The sequence below is a fragment of the Dreissena polymorpha genome, chromosome 9 (genome assembly GCF_020536995.1).
Source record: "Dreissena polymorpha isolate Duluth1 chromosome 9, UMN_Dpol_1.0, whole genome shotgun sequence".
Lineage (NCBI taxonomy): Eukaryota > Metazoa > Mollusca > Bivalvia > Myida > Dreissenidae > Dreissena > Dreissena polymorpha.
The window spans coordinates 16,277,179-16,296,718 of record NC_068363.1 but is presented as its reverse complement, the minus strand read 5'-3'; the positions used below and the strand labels follow the sequence as shown (position 1 = coordinate 16,296,718).

Below are 19,540 nucleotides of genomic sequence, written 5' to 3'. Positions count from 1 at the left end.
ATGATAGGTGTCATTCTGTCTTCGCAATTACATGTGCATACTTCAGTTGGTCACACTGTGCACAACTCATTTTTGCATATGTTTTTTGTCAAACTTTTACAGAATGATAATTTACAAATGCTATAGCGAATGTTGTAAATTTTACCTTGAAGGGTTGCAGTGCATTTTGTCAAGGTTTTGTGATTTCGTTTTTTTATGCCCCTGGAGGAGGGCATATAGTGATCGCACTGTCCGTCACACTTTTGCGTTTAGGTTTAGAAAAATGCTCATAACTTCTATGTCGCTTCAGATAGCAATTTCATATTTGGCATGCATGTGCATATGGGCAAGGCCTTTCCATACGCACACAAATTTTGACCCCTGTGACCTTGACCTTGAACTAAGGGTCCGCGTTTAGGTTTCGAAATCTGCGTTTAGGTTTCGAAAAAAGCTCATAACTTCTATCAAGCATTTATAGGGGGCATAAGTCATCCTATGGTGAAAGCTCTTGATTTTTTTTGTTTAAAATTACATATTAAAGCTTCTATATTTTGACTGCACTTGTTTAGGTTTTGTTGCAATTGTGTTTTTTTGAAGGAGTTATTGCTCTTGGTTATTAATTACATTAAAAAAGCTTCTGTATGCAACTCCTACATTTTGCATGTGATTTGTGCCAATCCTATAGAGATTAATGATCTCCAAGTGCTACAGAGAATGTTATCAAGGGTTTGCGATTACGTTTCTTTTCAAGGAGTTATTGCCCTTTGATGAAAATAGCATCAATCCAGGACCTATGATTGCAGTTGTTGTTGTTTTCTTAAAATTGAAATTGCACATTCTTACTGTACCCATTCGACACTAATTCAATAATTGTTGCAAGGGATGTCTGTCTGATACAGTCTGATACAGCTTGTTGTTTATCATGTACAATCCTGTGAGCCTATAGTTTCTTTCTTTCAGTTTCCATGTATTAACCAGGAGAAGAAAGCAAAGAAGAAGAAATATGAAAACTCCGGATTTGTTGGTGTTGACTCCTTTAAGGTATTAATTTCTGAATGTAACAACTCTTGAACTTTATATATGTCATATATAGAAAAAAAAAACATTTCTTAAATATTGCTGTAGTTTAATCTTGATAGTATTAGTATTATTTTTTGTTTGCAGTGAAGTATGAAAAAATGATACAATAATTTGATATATAGGTGAACGATATTAAAAGATGTCTTAATTTTAAATAACAAAAATTTATCCTTTATATTCAGGTTTCAAACATGTATTAGTATTGTCTATTCTTTAAATGCCATTTTTAGGTCTTTTATCTTATTTCAGGTGCAGAAGGTCGCTAGCTTCCTGGAGTACATCTATGGAGGAATGCAGATTAATTTTACAGTATGTGGATTATGTCATTTTATAATATAATTACAGTTGCTGATCTTACCCAAAAATAAGTCTTTCAGAACATAAAAATCTTAAAAAAATTATTCATAAACTCTAATTTTTCTTACATGAAAGAGCCCCTAATGAGCATTGTTTGCTTGTATAGTTTCTTTGTAAATCTTCTGAGCATGCATGCGTTCTTCCAATCTAGTCATGGGGGTAACTTCAACAGTAAATTTTAAACTCACAAATGAGGACTGTGGGAATATTGCATGACATGCTAAATTATTCTCTTCCGAGCTCATATATAAATATAACACTTAAAGGCCAAAGGTCAGCTATATATGGGCATAATGCCACTCACTTTTCAGTATTATTAGCAATCTAAATACCTGCAAATATCTTGAAAATGGTCTTTGCGTGGAAACTGTGTGACAATGGCAACGTATGTTCCTAGAGTAAAGGTCAAAGTCACATGTAGATGTAAATGTCAAATATGAACATATTATTTCATTAAGAAATAAATTCAAACACACCAAACATTACTAACATTTATTTACCCATTTAAATTTACATCTAATATATATAAGTAGAGTGGAGATAATAAGGCGGCGGGCTAACAACACTACGGGACTACATGAACGTATTGTAGGTCGCTAAAATCCAACCAGCTGAGATTACGTAAAATTGCATCGACTGTGACATGTTAAACTTGTTGGATGAACCACAGCATCCAGACACACTGAGGTTGCTACCAAAACACGGGCCACAACCACAAACCTTAAATTGGATGAACCACGGCATCCACACATACCTTGATTGTTAAAATTGGATGAACCAAAGCATCCTCACATACTTTAAAATTGGATGAACCACAGCATCCACACATACCTTTACTTTTAAATTGGATGAACCACAGCATCCATACATACTTTTAAATTGGATGAACCACACCATTCACAGATACCTTTACCGTTAAATTGGATGAACCACAGCATCTTATACAATGGACATAATCAAAATAAAACTGAACAAAATACCTAGAATATCTGTAGCCACCACTTCACTGACGGGAATGAGGTGTTGTGCCCCATCAACAGATCAGTGTCAGCCAAAAATATTATAAAATGAATTTTATGTGAAAAACTTTTCCTACATAAATTCGTGCCTAGTAAAAATATGTATCCGTTTTCTCAGCCGGTTGAATTTTTGTTGTCTTTGTCCGAACAAGTGTCATGTGGGCATCTTTATTTACAGTTCATTTTAGATTTGTGTAATATTTTAACCAATTGAATAAATATATATAAATAATCAAATTTACTACCTCTCAGGTTGGTGTTGATTTTACCGTCTCCAACAATGTTTATTTTTGTTAATTTTAAATTAGTTTAATTTTTAACCAATTGAATATTAAATACATTTAACTTATCCAATTTCCTGCCTCTCAGGTTGGTGTAGATTTTACGGGCTCCAACGGTGATCCCCGCCAACCCCAGTCACTTCACTACATCAACCCATACCAGCCCAACCAGTATCAGCAGGCCATACAGGCTGTGGGCGCTGTGTGCCAGGACTATGACACGTAAGCAGTCTGCTGATCTATTATACTGAGGAGAATTCATTGCTTCCTTGACAAACTCTGCTTTAAATTCATGCAAAGCCATGATGGAGTTGTTTGTTTTTATGATGGCGTAGCTAAGAGGGAAGAATTTATTTTTCCATTACCTCCTTTGAGTAAAATATTACTATTCAAACCCGAAATAACGAATACCGTAATTACTCTATGTTTTCGGACAGGTAAAAACAATTATTTATTTTCGTGTCTGAAAACTTAGATACGAATAATCTTCACAAAATACAGGTGTCCGAAAAATTAGCGTCGAAAATTGAAGTGTCAGAAAATAGCGTCAATTGTATCAACGACCTCCGGGTATTAGCACGCGCTTGTAAAATACCATGCCGCAAAGTATAAATTACAGTTATATATGTTTGCACTGCATTTTAAATTATTTTAAATGCTTCATTTATGTGACAGAAAGTTACTGCAAGGTTGTACTTTGACCAACATGTTCAAAGATGAGCATATGATGTACCGATACACGCTAGTATGAACCTGTAATTAACGCAATACAAAAGCAAACTATGAATTCTTTGTTTGTTCATTTCCAATATTTGTTGTCTAACACCTTCCATTGTTCGTGAAACTTGCAATAGGGTGCATCACACTTCGAAGCGTTTAGTATTTGTCATAGTTATATTACTGAGATGGGTATGTACCATTGCGGTAGATAATGGAACTGTTAATTGGCACTACCCCTGGTAATTGTCATTAAGCTTATGCTATCGGGCGAAACCATTGTTTAATACCGGTTTACAAGGTTATTTACCCAATAACGCATATGTAATGGTCCGTTGCCCTCAGGCATGCACCTGCCATGTTTTATGATGTGAATCTGGTTGTAAAACCCCATGATCGAAGTGTCATTAGATATCGAAAACAGGACCGAAATTTGGTAAAATAGTGCTGTAAAATATACTGTCCGAAAACTTAGAGACATTAATTATGGACGAAAACTCGTGTGTCCGAAAATTAAGAGTCACGAAAAATAATTATTTTTGCTTAAAAAGGGGGTGTCCGAAAACTTAGAGTGTCCGAATGGTAATTACGGTATATTCTTTTGATTTTATGATGCTATCTTTATGCTTCTTTTGTTCAGGCTAAGTACTATCCAATTGCCTTTGAAGTCCAGAACTGCTGATAGTCTGGTCTATTTATAGTATTGAAATGGTCTTTTCGTACCTAGTTTTATTAGCTCGGCTGTTTTTGGACAAAAAACCCAAGGCTGATAGTCTGGTCTATTTATAGTATTGAAATGGTCTTTTCGTAACTAGTTTTATTAGCTCAGATGTTTTTGGACAAAAAACCCAAGGTATTGTCATAGCCAGCTCATCGTGTCGTCCGCCAGCCGCGTCAGGCTAAATCCTTAACATTTTGTAAACCTTTTAAACATTGGTTCTAAAATGAAAGTGCTTCCACCTACAACATTGAAACTTAATATGTAGCTGCACCTTGATGAGTTCTACACGCCACACCCATTTTTGGGTCACTAGGTCAAGGTCACTGTGACCTCTAAAAAAAATATTTCTTACAAGCTTTCATTGATTCAAAACTGCACCCGCAGCCGAGCGTTGGCACTCATTATGCGGTGCTCTTATTTTAGTTTTATTCCACTTATATATCTGGGCCTTTGATAAAAATCCATTGACATATTCTACGGTTGAGAACCATAGCCCATCACTATATTGCAGAGACAAGTTGTTCCCAGCTTTAGGTTTTGGTGCAAAGTTGGCTGATGGTCAGGTTTCACATGAGTTTGCCATGAACTTCAACCCACAAAACCCCTACTGTGCAGGTATGTTGTTGATAACTGTGTTGCAAATCTTCAAAACTGTAAACCTAATCTTTGTGGATTTGTGAATCTGCAAAGCTATTTTTTTTAACAAAGTAAAACAACTATTTTTATGCCCCCCTTCGAAGAAGAGGGGGTATATTGCTTTGCTCATGTCTGTCGGTCTGTCGGTCCGTCCACCAGGTGGTTGTCAGACGATAACTCAAGAACGCTTGGGCCTAGGATCATGAAACTTTATAGGTACATTGATCATGACTCGCAGATGACCCCTATTGATTTTGAGGTCACTAGGTCAAAGGTCAAGGTCACATTGACCCGAAATAGTAAAATGGTTTTTAAATGATAACTCAAGAACACATATGCCTAGGATCATGAAACTTCATGGGTAGATTGATCATGACTCGCAGATGACCCCTATTGATTTTGAGGTCACTAGGTCAAAGGTCAAGGTCATGGTGACCTGAAATAGTAAAATGGTTTCCGGATGATAACTCAAGAATGCATACGCCTAGGATCATGAAACTTCATGGTAGATTGATCATGACTCGCAGATGACCCCTATTGATTTTGAGGTCACTAGGTCAAAGGTCAAGGTCAGAGTGACCTGAAATAGTAAAATGGTTTTCGGATGATAACTCAAGAACGCATATGCCTAGGATCATGAAACTTCACAGGTAGATTGATCATGACTCGCAGATGACACCTATTGATTTTGAGGTCACAAGGTCAAAGGTCAAGGTCACGGTGACCCGAAATAGTAAAATGATTTTCGGTTGATAACCTCAAGAACGTTTTTGCCTAGGATCATGACACTTCATATGTACATTGATCGTGACTCACAGATGACCCTATTGATTTTCAGGTCACTAGGTCAAAGGTCAAGGTCACAGTGACAAAAAACGTATTCACACAATGGCTGCCACTACAACGGACAGCCCATATGGGGGGCATGCATGTTTTACAAACAGCCCTTGTTTTAAACTTTTTTTATTTATATACGATCTATTTTTTAGCTCGGCTGTTTTTGGAAAAAACCCGAGGTATTGTCATAGCCAGCTCGTCGTCCGACGTCCGCTTCGTGCTAAAACCTTTACATTGGCTCTAAAATCAAAGTGCTTCCACCTACAACTTTGAAACTTCATGTGTAGGTGCACCTTGATGAGTTCTACACACCACACCCATTTTTGGGTCACAAGCTTTCATTTATTCAAAACTGCACCCGCAGCCGAGCATTGGCACCCGTTATGCAGTGCTCTTGATTTGACAAGCAAGCATATATGTTTGGTGATCAAAAACAATATGTATAAAAAAGCAGCAAAAACAATATAGTGGATTTACTGACTGGTTTTATTATCCCCTGTCAAAGCCAGAGGGATATAGAATTGGCGCTATCCATAAATCTGTCAGTCCGCTTGCTCATCTGTCACTTTTCAGGGATATATCTCAGAAATTATATAAGATATCAATATGAAACGTCACGGGTTATATCATTGAGGAGGGGTACCATGCCTAAAAACCATAACCCTACAATTTCCTAAATAAGAGTTATTGGCCTTTTTTTGTATGATGTAAATTAATTGTTTGTATGATGTAAATTAATTGGCCTATATCTCAGATACCATACAAGACTTCAACATGAAACTTCATGGGTGTATTGATATCAATGATGAGAATTGCCATGCTTAAAAACATAACCTTTCACTTTCTTAAATAAGAGTTATTGCCTTTTGGTGTTTTCGTATGATGAAACTTTTCAGACTTTTATCTCAGATACAAAACAAGATTTTACATGAAATTTCATAGTTGTGTTGATATAAATGGGAAGAACCATAACCCTACACTTTTTTTAAATACGAGTTATTGGCCTTCGTTTTTAGCTCACCTGAGGACAACGTGCTCATGGTGAGCTATTGTGATCCCCTTTTGTCCGTCGTGCGTTGTGCGTCGTGCGTCGTCAACATTTACCTTGTTAACACTCTAGAGGCCACATTTATTGTCCAATCTTCATGAAACTTACTCAGAACATGTGTCCCAATAATATCTTGGACGAGTTCGAAAATGGTTCCGGTTGATTGAAAAACATGTCCGCCAGGGGGCGTGGCAGTTTTATATATAGCAAACCTTGTTAACACTCTAGAAGTCACATTTATTGTCCGATCTTCATGAAACTTTGTCAGAACATGTGTGCCAATAATATCTTGGACGAGTTCGAAAATGATGCCGGTTGGTTGAAAAACATGTTAAAAGTCACTTTTTTGGTCCAAAATAATCTTCATGAATCAGCTTGCATTTTTTTCAGAATAGTCTAGTTCCTTTGGCTTTCAGGTGAGCGCCTTAGGGCCTGATGGCCCTCTTGTTTTGTATGATGTAAATTAACTGGTCTTTATCTCAGATACCATACATGACTTCACCATGAAACTTCATGGGTGTATAGATATAAATGAGGATTATTGCTATGCATAAAAACAATTACCATAGACTTAATTTTTTTAGGATTATGCAGTATATTAAGGGATTTGCACCCATCCATATAAAAATTTTAGCAGAGGATATTCAACAAATTTTTTTGTCATGCCCACTTGCAGAAAGCTCAATATAGCAATCACAATGGTTGATTGTAAATGCACGTGTGCAAGCTCCAGACATTGAAGTACAGAAAAAAATTTGGCATTCATCTTGCATTTGTATGACAGCTTATTGCTAATGTTCAGCAACATTAGATCACTTGTAACACCCTTCTCCCTACTAAAATTTCAAGGTCACACCTAGAGGTTAAAGCTTGCCATAAAAAGCTTGTTCTTACCATAACTTGTGTAGGGTGTAACAACTTGCCTCCTACATCAAATGTCAAGGTCGCACCTAGATGTCAAAGCTAGCCATGAACAGCTTGTTGAGACTGTAACCTTGTCAAATTTTGCCATGAATCAGCTTGTCCAGACTGTGATTTGCCATTGATCATGCAATTTCAACATAAGTTTGCACTCATTTCTACAAAGAGAAATTAATGTGTCACATATAAAATCTGTCATCCTTCCTCAAAGTCATAGGTAAAACTGTAAGGTCAAAAGTTAATTTTCATTAAAACACATTTCGAAGCTGTTAATCGATCGCTCATGATGCAATTTAACCCTTTGCATGCTGGGAAATTTGTCGTCTGATAAAATGTCGTCTGCTGAATTTGTAAAATAAGCATTTTCTTCATTTTTTTTCAAAGAATACTATCAGAATAGCAAACAGTTTGGATCCAGATGAGACGCCACGTTCTGTGGCGTCTCATCTGGATCCAAACTGTTTGCAAAGGCCTTTAAAATTCAGCTCCAGCGCTTTAAGGGTTAAAATAATTTACCACAAATGTTTTTAATGTTGAGACTGCATTTTATGTGTAACAGCTGTCTCCCTTCCTGAAAGGTAAAATCAAAGGTCTAGGTCTCACTGAAGGTTTAAGGTCAAACATTGGCATTGTTTAACTTTTTTATTATTGACAATAAATCTCAACTACATAATTATATATTTTTCTATATTGGGGTACTGCAAATGGATTCAGTCACATGAAGTTCATTTTATCTTCAAGAATAAGAATATTTTCCTCACACAGTATTTAACATGACAGTATTCCTATTTTCTCAGGGATACATGGGATCCTAGAGGCGTATCAAAACTGTATCATTAAGGTACAGTTATGGGGCCCCACTAACGCAGCCCCTATCATCTACCATGTAGCAAGGTTTGCAGACGCCGCCCAGAGAGAGGAGCAAGCAAAAGGGGCCCATGTATGTTATAGGGATAGTGTCACAGTTTTGGATTGGAGATACTGTTCTCGTAATACATATATTTTTGCAATGAAATAAATAAGTCTGTTAAAGAGTCCTAGTTGTACAACATTTATTTTGATATTTATTTAACAGGGGGTAATCACATGATAGTCAAGATGGCGACATCCATGTAGAGACGGGTATTTTTCGCCTTTTTATACCCTTTATTTTTTAGCTCGACTATTATATATGAAATAGTTATAGTGGAGCTATCCTACTCACCCGGGCGTCGGCGTTTCCGTTCCATTCTGTTAGCGTGCAAATGTTAAAGTTTTCGTACTACCCCAATTATTTTCATTGTCCCATGACATATTGCTTTCATATTTTGCATACTTGTTTACCAGTATGACCCCAACCTATGAACAAGAGCAGACAACTCTATCAAGCATTTTGTCATAATTATGGCCACTTTTCCACTTAGAATATGCAGCAAATGTTAAAGTTTGCATACTACCCCGAATATTTTAAATTTCCCTTTACATATTGCTTTCATATTTTGCATACTTGTTTACCATCATGACCCCAACCTATAAACAAGAGCATACAACTCTATCAAGCATTTTGACAGAATTATTGCCCCTTTTATACTTAGAATATGCATATTATTGATACATCTATGTTAAACTTTGCGTACTACCCCAAATATTTCCTATATCCTTTGGCATATTGCTTTTATATTTTGCATACTTGTTTACCAACATGACCCCAACCTATAAACAAGAGCAGACAACTCTATCAAGCATTTTGACATAAGTATGGCCCCTTTTGCACTTAGAATATGCAGCAAATGTTAAAAGTTTGTGTACTACCCCGAATATTTTTAATGTCCCTTGACATATTGCTTTCATATTTTGCATACTTGTTTACCATCATGACCCCAACCTATAAACAAGAGCATACAACTGTATCAAGCATTTTGACAGAATAATTGCCTCTTTTATACTTAGAATATGCATATTATTGATAAATCTATGTTAAACTTTGTGTACTACCCCAAATATTTCCTATATCCTTTGACATATTGCTTTTATATTTTGCATACTTGTTTACCAACATGACCCCAACCTATAAAGAAGAGCAGACCACTGTATCAAGCATTTTGACATAATTATGGCCACTTTTACACTTAGATAATTGAACATTTTGCTTAAATTGCCATGACTTCTTTATTTATGATCACATTTTATTATTACTTTGAAAAAACAACACTTACTTGAATACCATAATGGCTTCCACCCATACAATACCCCACGCCCCTACCCAGAATCCCTCCCCCCCCCCCCCCATCAACATCATCTAATAAATTACCCCACCCCACATTATACCCCCCTCTCAGCCCCCCCCCCCCCTATCCCCCGCCAACCTAACCCCCCCCCCCCCCATTTTTTTTTTATCATCATCTAATAAATTACCCCTCCCCACATTATACCCCCCTCTCACCCCCCCCCCCTTGTTTTATTTTTGAAAGATCGTCTAATAAATGACCACACCCCACATTATACCCCCTCTCAATCCCCCCCCCCTTCTTTTATTTTTGAAAGATCGTCTAATGAATTATTGAATATGAACAATTTCCCCATGATGGCTTACATTATACTGTCAAGCACTCGAATAGTCAAGCGCGCTGTCCTCTGACAGCTCTTGTTTAAATGCCGCACACTTTAAAGCCATATTAGCAAGAAAGTTATGCACGTTTATTTTATATTAATATTTGCTCTATATCTTGACTTTTCTCGCTATGAACTCTCATAGTGGGACCACAAAATTTCAGCTCCCGCTAAGAAAATTCACATTGAGTAAAGTTGAGATATTGGCAAATATTAATACGAAATAAGTGCTTATCACTTTCGTACTAATATAACTGGAAAGTGAGCGACATTAAAAAAATAAACAAAAGCAATATAGGGTATACAACAACGAAAAAAAATATCTGTCTTGGCATGAACGTTGCCATATGGACTATCACGTGAGTACCCCCTCTTTTTAGCTCACCTGAGCACAACGTTCTCATGGTGAGTTTTTGTGATCGCCTTTTGTCCGTCGTCCGTCGTGCGGCGTCAACATTTGCCTTGTTAACACTCTAGAGGCCACATTTATTGTCCAATCTTCATGAAATTTGGTCAGAAGATTGGTCTCAATGATATCTTGGATGAGTTCGAAAATGGTTACATTTGCTTGAAAAACATGGCTTCCAAGGGGTTGGGCATTTTCCTTATATGGCTTTAGTAAAACCTTGTTAACACTCTAGAGGCCACATTTATTGTCCGATCTTTATGAAACCTGGTCAAAAGAATTATCCCAATAATATCTTGGACGAGTTTGAAAATGATGCCGGTTGGTTGAAAAATTTGGCAGCCAGGGGGCGGGGCATTTTTCCTTATATGGCTTTAGTAAAACCTTGTTAACACTCGAGAGGCAACATTTATTTTCAGATCTTCATGAAACTTGCTCAGAAGATTTGTCCCAATGATATCTTGGATGAGTTCAAAATTGGTTACCTTTGCTTGAAAAACATGGCTGCCAAGGGGCGGGGCATTTTTCCTTATATGGCTATAGTAAAATCTTGTTAACACTCTAGAGGCCACATTTATTGTCCAATCTTCATGAAACTTGGTCAGAAGATTCATCCTAATAATATCTTGGACGAGATCGAAAATGATGCCGGTTGGTTGAAAAACATGGCCGCCAGGGGGCGGGGCATTTTTCCTTAGATGGCTATAGTAAAAGCCTTGTTAACACTCTAGAGGCCACATTCCAATCTTCATGAAATTTGGTCAAAGATTTGTCTCATTGATATTTTTGATGAGTTCGAAAATGGTTACGTTTGATTGAAAAACATGGCTGCCAAGGGGCGTGGCATTTTTCCTTTTATGGCTATATATGGCTATATTAAAATCTTGTTAACACTCTAGAGGCCACATTTATTGTCTGATCTTCATGAAACTCGGTCAGAAGATTCATCCCAATAATATCTTGGACGAGTTCAAAAATGATGCCGGTTGGTTAAAAAACATGGCCACCACAGGGGCGGGGCATTTTTCCTGATATGGCTATAGTAAAACCTTGTTAACACTCTAGAGGTCACATTTATTTTCCGATCATCATGAAACTTCGTCAGAAGTTTTGTCCCAATGATATCTTGGATGAGTTGGAAAATGGTTTTGGTTGCTTTAAAAACATGGCCACCAGGGGGCGGGGCATTTTTCCTTATATGGCTATGTATGGCTATAGTAAAACCTTGTTAACACTCTAGAAGCCACATTTATTGTCCAGTCTTCATGAAATTTGGTCAGAAGATTGGTCTCAATGATATCTTGGATCAGTGTGAAAATAATTATGTTTGATGGAAAAACATGGCTTCCAAGGGGCTGGGCATTTTTCCTTATATGGCTATAGTAAAACCTTGTTAACACTCTAGAGGCCACATTTATTTTCCGATCTTCATGAAACTTGGTCAGAAGATTTTTCCCAATAATATCTTGTTATCTCAGGTGAGCGACTTTGGGCCTTTCAGGCCCTCTTGTTTATTAAATCTGTGTTTTGTGCAAATAAAAAATCAGCTTATACATGTATGCCAAATGACATGTTTTTTGTGTGAAAACATTCTATTTTAAACAAGCAATTGAGTTTCCAATAAGAAATATAAATAATATAGAGGATATTTGTTTGTATTATAGGTACGGGTAATATTCATCATAAATATTGCAAGGTATATTTCTAATGTTAAGGGAGACAATTAACAATTCAATGTGCATATGCCCTATTTAAAAAAGTTAAATTTATTTGAATTTTTAATGCATCTTTTTCAAATGGAAATAGAAATCAATTGCATTAAATCATTGACAGGAGTTGCAAAATGTTCTTTAAAAAAGAAAAGCCAGAATCTGCATGGAATGAAATCTTTAACCTTTTTTACAGGCATATTTTGTACTTCTTCTTCTGACGGACGGTGTGCTGACTGATTTTGATGAGACTAGAAAGGCAATCGTCTATGCGTCAGGCCTTCCTATGTCGATCATCATTGTCGGCGTGGGCAGTGCAGACTTCAGTGAAATGAATGTCCTGGATGGAGATGATGGTATATTGAAGGACCCCACTGGACGTCCTATCCAGCGAGATATCGTGCAGTTTGTACCTTTTCGAGACTTCCAGAGAGTAAGTGACCCTGTTGTAAGTGATCCCCAGGGTTTGTATAAGCATGGAAGTTTTGAATGTTATCAGGGAAAGCATATCAGAGAAATAAACACATTTTATATGGTCTCTTATATGGCTTTAAAGGTGCCTTTTCACAGATTTTGGCATTTTTTAACTTATTCATTAAATGCTTTATATCGAAAAATGTAAACATTGGATCGTAAAAGCTCCAGTAAAAAATCAAGAATAAAATTAAAAAAAGGAAAAGAACATTGCCCGGACCAGGTTTCGAACCAGTGACCCCTGGAGTCCTGCCAGAGTCCTGAAGTAAAAACGCTTTAGCCTACTGAGCTATTCCGCCGATTACACTTACTCGACGTATTTTATACCTTATATAAGCAATCTTCGTAGTTTCACAAAATTTAACGACAAAAACAGAACTCTCCAAATTATTCAATCGTTTCGCGTTGCAACGCTTTATAATTTTTAGGTTTTAAAATCGTCAAAAGATGCATATAATGGCTATATTAGACCATGGTAAATGTTCAGTATTACTCTTTCCTCACAAATATCATGACTAAAACGAAAATTTGCGAATCTGAAACAACTTTTTTCAATTTTGTCAATTTACCAAAGCGTGAAAAGATCCCTTTAATAACACTACATGCTATCAGAGAATTCCATACATAATACAATCAATGTACATTATATCACGTCCTTAACCCTTTCAGTGCGGGAACTGAATTTTAAAGGCCTTTGCAAACAGTTTGGATCCAGATGAGACGCCACAGAACATGGCGTCTCATCAGGATCCAAACTGTTTGCTATTCTGATAGTATTCTTTGAAAAAAATCGAAGAAAATGCTAATTTTAGAAATTCAGCAGACGACATTTAAGCAAACGACAAATTTCCCAGCATGCAAAGGGTTGAGATTATTGCTTTGATAACAAAACTTGCTATCAACAAATGATAACAGTACTAACTTGTATTCCATCACCTAGGAGTATTAAGGATAAATAAGAGCAAATACTGCTTGTTAACAGAAACCTTCAAGTACTCTCAAGTAGTGTAATCCACTGCTATTATAAGACTGAAATGCTGTTGAGTACAGGGCGAAAAATCCTAATGGTATTTGCTTAAAATACATGTAAAACATATACTAGTATCAGAATGTTAACTCCCCTTGTAGTATTTTTCTTTTAAGTGTTAATAGTGATGGAAATGTTTTATAATAGACTATGGGGAATGTCATGTAATTTACAGATCAATAACTTATGTTTAAAGCTTAAGTTTACATTGTCCTGCAAATCTGCATATGTCCTGTGGTACATTATATACATAATGTTTTAAAGCTTATTTAAAAAAAACATTTTATCAAATTTATCAGACCTATAACATTAATTTACTATGCTTATCTTCATATTGCGGATGTGTAATTTTAATTTAAAAGGTTTAAATCATTTTAAACATTATAATTAAAAAATGATGAGCAAATGTGGGTACATTACATCTTTACATAAAATGATACAGATGGTATAAATGGTATCATTTAAATCATGTTTGATATCATTGTTAAAATGCTGTAAGGTTATATACAATACATAAAGCAAACTTTTCAAAATAAGGTTGTGTTGAAAAAGGATCTCTGTAATTTTACAGGCTTCAGCGGTGGAATTGGCCCGTCACGTTTTGGCGGAGGTACCACACCAGGTTACACACTACTATAAGATGAGGGGGCTGGCCCCTAGACCTGCCGCTCAACAACAGGCTCCACCCATGTAGGGAATGGCAGTGGAAACAGGGTCAACCTTTGTGTTGAGTGGTTATGTTGGCAACCACAGCCTGTCAGAGTTACTTAGCAACATAGTAACTAGACTTTTCACTTAGTAATATTTTTTTTTATATATATTTTTAATCTCTCGGGTACAATTATTGCATAGGTATTAGAATCTTATTTACTGCTTAAAGCATTTTGTACATACATTAAGTTATTTTTTTATGACTATTTGAATAGAATTATATTTTCTTGTAGTTTTAAGTATGTTTCAAATATAATTCCCGCTTAAATGTTGTACGGTATATAGATTAAAACTGCATTATCCAAATACAAAATAATAACTTTGCAGAAATTATTTCTAATGAACATTAAATTTGACCTACCAAAATACAAAAAAGTTTTGCAATAGGTAAAGTTGTTTAAATTCAATTATTATTAATGGTATATGTTGTGGACATGCAATAGCTTTTAAAGCTTCTGTTGTATATATTTTAGTAAGTGCACTTTACCAAGCAAATCTTAACTGCCCGTAAAGTAGATATTTCATTTGGATGAACTCTTTTACACATGAACGTAATTAATTGCCTTTCTTTTGTTGCGCAATTGCATTTCTTTTGTTATGCAATTGCATTTCTTTTTTTACACAATTGCATTTCTTTTTTTACACAATTGCATTTCTTTTATTACAATGGTGATGTGGTTGTTAATTATTAGTTTTTCATTGTTATCTAAAATTGTTAGTAGTATTTAAGCTTACCCAATGTTGGCATGAATTGTTACAGAACAATTTAATAGATGGCTTTACAATTTAGTTTATTTTATCTTTGTTGTTAAGTCATTATGTGCAATATAGCGATGTATCTGTACACATAATTTACATATTAACTCTTATATTGTATTCGTCAACAAATTTGTTATTAGTTGAACACGTTGCCTAATTTGTTGTTTATGAATGCATGAATTCAAATTGTACACATTAAATAATGTTATTCAAAACATAGAGAAAACTATGTTGTATGGACTAGTGTGACTTTGTTTATAAAATGAACTCAACATTTATAATAATTATAAACTACTGGTTCACTTATTAAAACCAGTAGAAATGTTTGTTGTACCATCCAACCTTTAATAAATCTCACTCAAGAACATCTGCCTAAATGACAAAAGAACATTATTAATTTTTTTCCACTGCATGTTGTAAAACTTTATTTGCTTGGTAAATTATGAAAATTGCAAGCAGTAATCACAGCTATTTGAATAGATATTAGTATTTGCAGAGGCACATCAACCGTCATTTTTGACATGTCGCCATCAACACCATTATATAATGAAATGGAATAAGAACATATTCCAGATCATTGAAAAGATGTTTATTCATGTATTGTTTTACAATTGTAATAAATCCAGTGAAATACTCTTTTTGCATTTAAAATATTTGATTATTTTACTTAAAGATTACTTGAAGAACAGTAAAAGTACCTTTAAAGATCACTCTCTTAATCACATGTGTATTTTAGTTACCGGTAATGTTTCAGTTTTAGAAGCAGCTATGGAATGTGTACCTTAGTTACCGTACCGTTGCAGTTTAAGTAGCAGCTATAGAATGTATACATTAGTTACCCTTGCAGTGTCAGTAGCAGCTATGGAATGTGTACCTTAGTTACTGTTGCAGTGTCAGTAGCAGCTATGGAATGTGTACTGGTACCTTTTTTACTGTTGCAATGTCAGTATCAGCTAATGAATGTGTACCTTCGTTATCGTTGCAGTGTCAGTAGCAGCTATGGAATGTGTACTTTAGTTACTGTTGCAGTGTCAGTAGCAGCTATGGAATGTGTACCTTAGTTACTGTTGCAGTGTCAGTAGCAGCTATGGAATGTTTACCTTAGTTACTGTTGCAGTGTCAGTAGCAGCTATGGAATGTGTACCTTAGTTACAGTTGCAGTGTCAGTAACAGCTATATAATGTGTACCTTAGTTACTGTTGCAGTGCCAGTAGCAGCTATAGAATGTGTACCTTAGTTACTGTTGCAGTTTCAGTAGCAGCTACTGTTGCAGTGTCAAACTGTCAATAGCAGTTTTGGAATGTGTACTTCTGTTACCCTTGCTGCGTCAGTAGCAACTATGGAATTCGCACCTTATTTACTGTTGCAGAGATAGTAGCAGATATGGAATGTGTACCTTAGTTACCATTGCAGTGTCAGTAGCAGCAATGGAATTTGTACTTTAGTTACTGTTGCAGTGTCAGTAGCAGCTATAGAATGTGTACCTTTGTTACCATTGCAGTACCTTATTTACCATTAATTACAGTTTCAGTAGCAGCTTTGGAATACCAAAGACAAGAATAACTATGTAGCTAAGATCTGGAAAAAATTGTGGAAACAATTATTTGATAATATAAAGACATTGAAAATGAGGTCAATTGTGCTGCTGAATTATATTCATTAACTTGTTTATTGTGTGATTTTATCTAGGCATGTTTTCTCATTATCTGATCTATAGTATAATCTGATTTTAATGTCTGAACATCATAAATAAATGTTAGTAAATCAATATCTGGTTATAGCATACTATATAAACTGTTGCTTTACATTTTGAAGCTTAAATCTTTCATTCCCAATACTACCTCTATAAGAAATGCAACTTTCTCAATTTACTTTTGTTTGCATTACAACCTTCTTTATTAAAGATATGTTTATCCTAAGTTATGATTCATTAATAGTTATTGCAATGATAGATGAGTACATTGTGTAATATTTAATTCGTAGTGTTTTTTTTTCTTTTTTCTTTGACAACTTTCTAAATGGCAGAGGGATTTTTTAGCTTGGCATGATAATTAAAAATCACAATTCTAAGTGTAAGTGATGTATCTGAAATCTTATTTAAAGTTTGTGTTTAATGGTCTTGTGTCTACTTTTATCTTGCCTGTTCAAATAATCCTCTCTTCTTAAATAAGTGTGACAATGTAGTTCAAGCACTGATCAACTGAATGTTGGACTTCATTTTCTGTTTTTGGTTTTACTAGACAAACACAATTCTTATAAATTCTTAGTCAATTCTAAATAAATGGTGAATGTTAGCTTTTTCACATATTGATAATCAATGAGTGATTTTTGCAGACCAGAAGGGGAATTTAATTATAATATGGTTTAAAACACTGACTTTATGAGAGAAAAAAAAGGTTGAAATCTCCATAAGACACGTGTTTCTATTTTTCTATTCTTATATAAATTTACATTTACTGTACTACAGAACTATATTAGAAAAAAGATCTCAACAGGTGATCATAACTGAAGTATAATTAAGAAAGTATTGTTTTCTGTCCCTTTACATATCATTTGTTTAAAGTATTTTTTTACACTGATACCATTGTATTTTCCCTTGTAGCTAAATGGATAAAATTTTCAAAGTTGATTGCTATAAAGGAGTAGTTCTGCTTAATTAACTCATTTTTTTCAAAAATGTAATTTTTTATACTAGAAATACAGCAGCAAATACTACTAAGTTAGTAAAAACCAGTAGTGTAAAGTTCGCCCCCATTCATTTATTATTTTATGTATAGCACGAATTTGTTCTAAAAGTTACTTCAAAAGTCCATTGAATCTATGAATTGGCAATATAACTGCTGAACAGTTTTGTTTAATATTTACATTACTTACGTGTATCTACTACCGGTATACAAAATTGTAATTTTCACAGGTAAATGTTTTAGTTCACCTGAGCACAATGTACTTATGGTGAGCTTTTGTGATTGCCTTTTGTCCCCCTTTTTTGTGCTGCTTTGTTAACACTTTTAGAGGCCACATTTATTGTCCGATCTTCATCAAACTTGGTCAGATTATTTGTGCCAATGAAATCTTGGACAAGTTCATAATTGGTTCAGGTTGGTTGAAAAACATGGCTGCCAGGGGGCGGGGCATTTGTTTCCTTATATGGCTATAGTAAAACCTTGTTTACACTTTAGAGGCCTCATTTATTGTCCGATCATCATTGAACTTGGTCAGAAGATTTGACCCCATTATATATTGGACGAGTTCGAAAATGTTTCTGGTTGCTTGAAAGATATGGCCACCAGGGGACAGGGCATTTTTCCTTATGTGGCTATAGTAAAACCTTGTTAAGACTCTAGAGGCCACATTTATGGTCTGAGCTTCATGAAACTTGGTCAGAAGATTCGTTACAATGATATCTTGGATGAGTTCTATACTGGTTCCGTTTGATTAAAAAGCATGGCTGCCAGGTGCAGGGCATTTTTTCCTTATATTGCTATACATTTGTATTCAGTTATTGTAAAACCTTTTTAAAACTCTAGAGGCTACATTTATTTGCTGATCTTCATGAAGCTTGGTCAGAAGATTCGTCCCAATGACATCGTGGATGAGTTTGAAAATGGCTCCCGTTGGTTGAAAAACATGGCCGCCAGGGGGCGGGGCATTTTTCCTTAAATGGCTATATATGGCTTTAGTAAAACCTTGTTTTATTGTCCGCTGTTCATGAAAATTTCTCACAAGATTTTTCCCAGTGATATCTTTGACAAGTTCCGGTTCCGGTTGGTTGAAAAACATGGCCACCAGGGGGCGGGCAGTTTTCCTTTTTTGGCTATAGTATAAACTTGTTTACACTCTAAGTCACTTTTATAGTCTAATTTACTTGAAACTTGGTCAGAACATTTGTTCTAATGATATCTTGGATGTGTTCGAAAATGGTTCTTGTCTGTTGAAAGATGTTGCCGCCAGAGAGCAGGGAATTTATCCTTATATGACTAAAGTAAAACCTTGTTAGAACTTTAAAGTTACATTTATGGTTCACTGTTCATAAAAGTTGGTAAGATCATTTATCTAATGATATCTTCGGCTGCTCAGAAAAGGTCAGTTCCTTTTAATTTCAGGTGAGCGAATTTGGACCTTTCAGGCCCTCTTGTTGTATTTTGCTACTATAGTTGTGTCTTAAGCATTTTTAGCATGTTTAATATCTTCATTATACTTTTCATCTCGTCGTTATACATGTATTAGTAATAAAGGTGTATTAAACTAATGCTCTACTTAAATGCTGGT

At 35.3% G+C, this 19,540-nt stretch overlaps 1 protein-coding gene across 1 annotated transcript; it reads left to right on the top strand.

The window, feature by feature from the left end:
- LOC127845884 (copine-4-like) lies at positions 1-19,533 on the top strand. The gene is made up of 8 exons (XM_052377059.1): positions 1-33; positions 940-1,020; positions 1,309-1,368; positions 2,805-2,938; positions 4,666-4,769; positions 8,394-8,536; positions 12,497-12,733; positions 14,373-19,533. Exons 1-8 carry the CDS (start codon positions 1-3, stop codon positions 14,493-14,495), a joined length of 915 nt encoding a protein of 304 aa, XP_052233019.1. The 3' UTR covers positions 14,496-19,533.
- The last annotated feature ends 7 nt before the right edge of the window (positions 19,534-19,540 follow it).